General features: G+C 32.8%; 1 protein-coding gene across 1 annotated transcript; it reads left to right on the plus strand.

Moving 5' to 3' along the window:
* The first annotated feature begins 2,174 nt into the window (after positions 1 to 2,174).
* Positions 2,175 to 6,175, plus strand: LOC112503091 (zinc finger CCCH domain-containing protein 14-like). The gene is made up of 3 exons (XM_025107162.1): positions 2,175 to 2,428; positions 3,252 to 3,312; positions 5,321 to 6,175. The coding sequence occupies exons 1-3, from the start codon at positions 2,356 to 2,358 to the stop codon at positions 6,030 to 6,032; spliced, it is 846 nt and encodes a 281-aa protein (XP_024962930.1). The 5' UTR covers positions 2,175 to 2,355; the 3' UTR covers positions 6,033 to 6,175.
* The last annotated feature ends 1,106 nt before the right edge of the window (positions 6,176 to 7,281 follow it).

Raw genomic sequence — 7,281 nt, forward strand, 5'->3', positions numbered from 1 at the left:
AAATGAGGAATTATAGGCTCCCTGTTGTATCTCATAGCTAGCCGACCTAATATTATGTATTCTACCTGTTGTATCTTACTTCATGTGTATCACAATGTATTTTATTTGTTTTATGAAATATATCATAATGTGCATTTTCATTATTTTCATTGATTTACAAAGGGTATCACATTTTGTATCTTGTATGTGTATCCGAGTATCACAGTGAATACCATTTGTAGGTATCACAGTGTGTATCTTGTGTTCACATAAAAGTCATCAGAATAAGGTTCGCCGAATAAGATTAGCCGGAGAAAGGAAATAGGAGATATGAGAGAGGATATTTATAAAATCCCTAAAATGTTCTTATTAATATTTTAAGTTAAAATTACCAAAATTACTAATTTCCTTATTTAATATTTGATTTGTAGTTGAGATCGGATCTCATAGTTACCACAAACGAAACAGTTCTTATTTGATTGGGCCCATATATAAGGAAAGGTTCATTTGAGAATTGGTAAATATTTGAGAAGTAAAAAGTTATCCTAGCCATTTATCTGGTCAATATTTTTGCCTTTAACCGTGAAGCACTAAATAATTCCTCGCATGAATATGCAGAAGATGGAGTAGTAGTTTCATAACTTTTACAAATAAGCGACAAACGGGTTCATATGTAAATTTATGTGATTCACATGTGAACTATATGTTCATATCTGAACTCGTTAATTAGTTCATATCTGAACTCGTTAATTAGTTCACATGTGAACTATTTAATTGATTCATATATGAACCAACATGTTCGTATGTGAATCAGTTTATACGTGAGCTAAATAATTAGTTCAAATGTGAATATACGAGTTCACATATCTACATGCAGTTTATATGTGAATACACGGTTCACATATCAAAATATAGTTCACATGCGAATTACATAGATTCAAATATGAATTCGTTTGCCGCCTATTTGTAAAAGTTACGAAATTAGCCTCTATTTTTCGCATAGCCGTAATTATTGACCAGTCAAAGCCACAAATATTGAACAGTCAAATCCGATCTTTACCGTATGAATGACTAAGATCACTTATTTACTTCTGAAATATTTACCATTTATAAGAATATCCATTGCCTATATATATAATAAAAAAATGAAATTCGCTTAATTAACATATATTATTTAATTTTGTAAATATCTTCTTTGTATTAATATACGTATTATATTATTAGAGATTTATTTTAATTTTATTATGAAATATTATAATTGATTAAATTTTCAAGATGTTTTTTGATCATTTTATATGTTTATAAGTTATTTTTTACCAAATATAATTTATTTATCAGCTAACTAGTCTATTAGGTACCAACGTAAATCTAATTTGCCAATCATACTCATAATTAGGGGTGCTCATGGGTTGGGTGATCGGGTTGAAGACATTTAAACAACCCAACCCAATACTTGCGGTTTGAAAAATCTTAACTCAATCCAACCGGAACCAAAGTGCAACCCAGCCCAACCTAACCCAACCCAACCTAACCCAACCCAACCCGTACGGTTTGGTCGGGTTAATACTGTGGTATATTAAAATATTCTTCTAACCTAGAATATGTTATTCTCTAATCATAATTTCTTTTTCATTATCAACCATTTGATACAACTTATCCATACTTCTTACGTATATCAGATTCAGTTAATTTTCTTAATTTACATATATATGTTCACAGTTACTAAACATATATACGGATAAGTTATATAAATATGTGAATAGATTGAAAATATGTGTATATGAAGAGCATACATGATAGTGTAATTTTCTAATATACATATTAATGGAAATTCAACAATCATATTAAATCCAAGAAATAAAACGATATCGGGTTCATCGGGTTGGGTTAGGTTCAAATTATAGTAATCCAATATCAACCAAATACATACGGTTTGACAATTTTACAACCCGATTAGATATCGGGTTACTTCAGATTAAGTTATTTCGTGTTGAGTTAAGTTAGGTTGGGTTGATTTGGTTTTTGAGCCCCTCTACCCATAATCCTGTTTTTAATTTGTGATAGAAAATAAAATATTCTCTTTGATCAAATCAAAGGTAGTGGCCCAATTGCTGGACGAGGCCCAATTGTTTGTTGAACAGCGCGGGCGGGCTCGTTTCCAAAAACTTAACCTATTTGAATCGAAAATTTTCAGTTCCGACAAACCGCCTCTTTCCTTTCCCATCTACCAAACCCTAGGGTTTTCCTGTCGTCTTCTCTATTTCTACGATCTGCAGATTTCTTTGGCGATTGCAACTTCATATATACAAGAACGCAATCGAAGATGAAGGTCTAAGGTCTCCTAGCTTGAAGTTCTTGTTCAAATTTGAAATTGGAATGGACTTCGGGGGGCGTAAGAGAGGCAGACAAGATGGTGGTTGGAATGGAGCTCCTAAGAGGGCAAGAGACGGTTAGTATTGTATTCAATTTATGCTGTAAACTTTTTGATGTTTTCTCCATGGTTATTTCTGGTATTATCGTTTTCTCGTGTTCTCGGATCTGTATTTGTATTTGTTCGTGGAAATTTATTTCTTTTTATTCTAATGATGAATTTTGCTCTCAAATATGAATTTTAATTTTTTATGCTTATATATATATATATATATATATTCCTGTGTCTAGATATTGAGTTAACGATTCTTGATTCGTAGGAATTTGTGGTTGAGTTTCAATTTGCTCAGCAAGAAACCTTGGAACTCTGATTTATGCATTGGTTAATCGTATTGAATTACATGTTGAGAAACACAACTAGAAACTATTTGTTTTGAAAACCGGATTATGGATAAACTCACAACAGATATTGGTTTAAAAAGTTTTGCCCTTTACCATCATCATATGTTTATTTATTGTGGGATCATGCTTTTGACCCATTTATCTTAAAACATGGAACAACACTTGGTAGAAATCTTCAGGGGTTCAAGAATCATGTACCTTTTTACCTTTTTGGGGCAACAAATTTTTGTGGGACAAACTCAAATGCAGAGTAAATGTTCTTTTTTCCCTTCAATCAATCTTATCTTGAGTCAGTAGCTTGAACGAACAATGAAGACGGTATATTAAATTTGGTATAAATGTTGTAACTAATTGAGGTTCATTGTTAACCATGTGGTTAATAATTGTAATGATATGGTTCTAACTAATAAAATAATCTGATGTTACTTGAAAGATTTATAATTCAAGTAAGAAGTTGTTCAAATATCAACTGAAACAAAGTAATTAATCTTCTGTAACAGAAATGGAGTCCTTTACACCTGGTGTAGGAAGCAAATCAAAGCCATGCACGAAGTTTTTCAGGTTAAAATCTTAACCTATACAAGACAAGTATATTACAATTGTCTAAAATTTAACAATGTATATCCAAGTTTGTGTAACATCTAATAAGATCATGTGATAAAATTGAGAGCAAGATTTTAAGGTAGGGTGGCTGTGGCAAAAGCTGCAATATTGATCAAGATTAAAAATTTAACATGTAAAAACTACTGGTTAAGATTACTATTATTTTACTATCGATCACCTAGATGGTTAGCTGGAAATGCTAATTGGTAATGCAATATTCTTGAAGTTCATTTTTTTTATTCTGGCTGCATTGCATATGTGTTTATGTACCATTTAGAAGTAGATTTATATCATTTTCTGATTTGCAGCAGCATTTTAGTCCTCATGTAACCTTCTGTCTATAGATTCACTATTACATATAATGTTCTGTTTGTATACCATGCTCTTAAGTTATTTTACATGAACTCTGTTTGGTAAAATCAGTTGACTTTCATGTGCAGAAATCAGTTGACCCTGTTTGCAAAAAACCTTCCACTATACAAGATGAAAGTCAACTGATTTTTGCTAACAGTCCATGAAAAAAAATATATTATATCATGTGTATGCTGAGAACATTATATGTATGAGTGAGTCTAGAGTGGGGGCTGCTTCTTTGAGTCTTTTTAGTCCCAAAATGTTATCATTTCGTGTCTTGTGGTTGTGGATAATTTGGTGGTGGGCATATCTGCTACATTATAACCAAGCATGAAAGTGAATGGAGTCATACGGATTTTTAGATACGTCTATCTAGTATTCTTTTGTCTGCCAGGGTAACTTTATATGATTTCGGATACTTTTTATTGGTTATACCATTTGATGTGTAGGTCATTGTCCAATTCAAGTTGTTTAATAAGCTATGGTTTTTCTCTTTTGTTTATTGAAGTATCATGTATAGTTCAGCTTTGTTTGAAGTGCTAAGGTCTTTTTCACTTGCTGAGTAACATTCAATTAACATGAATGGCATACACAATTGATACTTGGTTGGTGCCAGTTTAATTATCGTTGATTAGCCAGTGTATTGATGTCACAACATTTAATTAACCTTAAGCCTGCAAACAAAGTAAATGAAGAGACAAGCAGAGAAGATGAGTACGTGTAACTGAAGTATAGCAAATGTATTAATGTAGAATGTTTGATCATCTTTGTATTTTGGGTAGTATATGAATTAAGAAAGATGTTTGATGATGCAGATTTTGTTTTGTTTGATATTGTTTTTTTGTTCATAATCAACCTGCTCACTTCTTTGAATCGTGTTTCTCATGCACTTCACACCTTGCATCTCATTAGCTGAAATGTGTGGCTTGTTGAGGTTTACCCCTTTAAGTTGCTTCTTGATGGGCCCCATTTCTAGGTTTGTCGTTCCACAGAAGTTGTATAGATGGGTTTTTGAACCTTCTCAAGGACAGTAAAAGAATGGGTGTTTTCTTTGTAGCTGTTGATTTTTCTTATGTGCAAACATTGCTGATATGGGCCTTTAAGTGTGATGAAACTACTGTCACTTCCTGCCGTCAATCACATGAAAATCAACTACCTTCTTTTTTTCTCTGCATGTGTTTTTAATCGTAGATTTCTGCATCAGTCCTTTAGTGATTATTTGCTAAGCTTTATGAATAAACAATGCATTAAAGGGGTGAAATCATGAAGAATGGTGATATTGTTGCATGTTTATTATTGGACTTTGTTTTCTTAGATATTAAATCGATGATGCGTTCAAGTTGGTTGATTGTGACCGTCTCTTGGATAGTAGAAGTACTAGAAAGCTATGGATCCAAATCCATGTAATCTTGTGTTTTAAACCGCCTCTTATATTATTAAGACTTGTCTTTTTTGTAAATGGTCTATTAAGTTTAAATGGGTTCTGCATTTTTTTGGTATTTGCTACATAATATCAACAATGTTTGTTCACTTCATCTTTCATCATTTTTAGTTTTTTACAAACCATATCTCATGTTTTTGGTTCCTCAAATATGTTTTGTGGTTAATGCAGTACTTCTGGCTGCCCATTTGGTGAAGGATGCCACTTTTTGCACTATGTTCCTGGTGGCTACCATGCTCCTAGTCCGCTGACAAATATGGGTGGGCCTCTTGGGCGAAAATCCCAGATGCAGCAACCCTTCACCGATGGTCTGGCTCCTGCGGTAAAAAACAAGCTTTGCAACAAAATCAACACACCGGAAGGATGCAAGTTTGGAGACAAATGTCGTTTTGCCCACAGTGAGGCGGAGATTGGTGGTAGACCATCATTCCCAGGTTATGAAAACCAACGTGGTCCAATGAACTATGGAGGTGGTGGGTACCAAGCATCCCCACCTGGTTTAGCTGGTGCTAACTTCGGTCAATCTGCAACAGCCAAGATCAGCATCGATGCATCATTGGCTGGAGCTGTTATAGGGAAAGGTGGGGTAAACTCAAAGCAAATATGCAGGATTACAGGGGTAAAGCTGGCAATAAGAGATCACGAGACTGACGAGAATCAAAAGAATATCGAGCTGGAAGGAAGTTTTGATCAGATAAAACAGGCAAGTGCAATGGTTCGTGAGGTAATCATGAACCTTGGTGGTGGAAATGGTGGAGCAAGGAAAGGAGGTGGTGGAGGAAATAATTTCAAGACGAAGATGTGCGAGAACTTTGGGAAGGGACTGTGTACTTTCGGGGAGAGGTGTCATTTTGCACATGGACCAAATGAGCTTCGTACTTGATTTTATGACATGTTGAATTGTTGTAGTGATGGAATAATCATGTTCTAAAATTTTCATTTGGATTATTTGTTATATGTCAAGTTGTTATCTTATCAAAGACTAAGATGGATAGATGTACATTATATAAATCTTTGATTAGTTAAGAGAGCCTTTGGCTTTTTGTGCAAGGACTTCAAATCTTTGATTACTTTTTTTTTTCTTAATTAATTATCTATAGTATCTTATAAACTATATTTATCAAAAGTCTTGAAAAACAATTTTTAATACACAAAGTAAAGTATTTTTATGCACAAAGTTTTAAAAGTCTTAAAAACAACTTATAATGCATTAAGTATTACTATTTTATGTATTGAGTCTTAAAATCTCTTAATCTACAATTAAAATAACATATAGTGCAAGTTACTAATGTATATTGTTACCTTTTCTTTTCATGCTTCCAATATATTTTTTGACACTTTTCATTTATGTCATCACCCTTTCATACCTCTATGTCTTTTCTCCATCCCCCAAGGTGAGATCAAACTGATATTCACCATGAGTTATTAAAAGTTCTTTCATTCATCTCCTATTCAATTGCTCTATAACTCTCGGTCTCTCTCTCGATTTCTTGATTCTTTGCTCTTGGTGTAAATCCAACACATTTGTGAAGTCGCTTAAATATGTTGGATTTTAAAATATATTGGATTTTAAACTGTTATATAATTTTTTTCATCGATAGACTGCAATTGGAACCATAACTCTTATTTATTCAAATTGTATTAATATGTATAGACCAAGTGCAACTTATATCATCCTTAAATCTTCTCTAATAAAACAAGTGAAACTTCAAAATCGTTAAAATTCACGACTCCCGATGTATTGCACGGGTACACAACTAATTATATAATAAATATATTTTAAAACATACACATACAAAATTCCATAAACTATCAGCTACCCCATAAGGTTTCTAAATTAGATGTTTGCCTGTGCCATAATTTCTCTGTTTGGGGTAGTATTAGTAGTAATGACCTTACCATGCTTTGCATCTTCATATGGGACCATTTGCAGTGGTTAAAGTAGAGAATAACCAATAAAAATGGAATGTCAATACATACATAAATCTATATATCACATGTATAATTATATATATCTATACTATATTATAAAGCATTTGGCTAAAACTCTTAAAAACTCTTAAAACTCTTAAAAACTCTTAAAACTCTTAAATCCGTTCATCTCTATCCGATTTCATCCCATATCTGAATTC

Source organism: Cynara cardunculus, unplaced genomic scaffold, assembly GCF_001531365.2.
Source record: "Cynara cardunculus var. scolymus isolate 2C unplaced genomic scaffold, CcrdV1 Un_Scaffold_2510, whole genome shotgun sequence".
In the NCBI taxonomy this organism is placed as follows: domain Eukaryota; kingdom Viridiplantae; phylum Streptophyta; class Magnoliopsida; order Asterales; family Asteraceae; genus Cynara; species Cynara cardunculus.

Coding starts and splice junctions, on each gene's coding strand:
- LOC112503091 (XM_025107162.1), top strand. CDS start 2,356: ATGGACTTCGGGGGGCGTAAGAGAGGCAGACAAGATGGTGGTTGGAAT. Junction 2,429..3,251: donor TCCTAAGAGGGCAAGAGACG/GTTAGTATTGTA, acceptor CTTCTGTAACAG/AAATGGAGTCCTTTACACCT. Junction 3,313..5,320: donor CCATGCACGAAGTTTTTCAG/GTTAAAATCTTA, acceptor TGGTTAATGCAG/TACTTCTGGCTGCCCATTTG.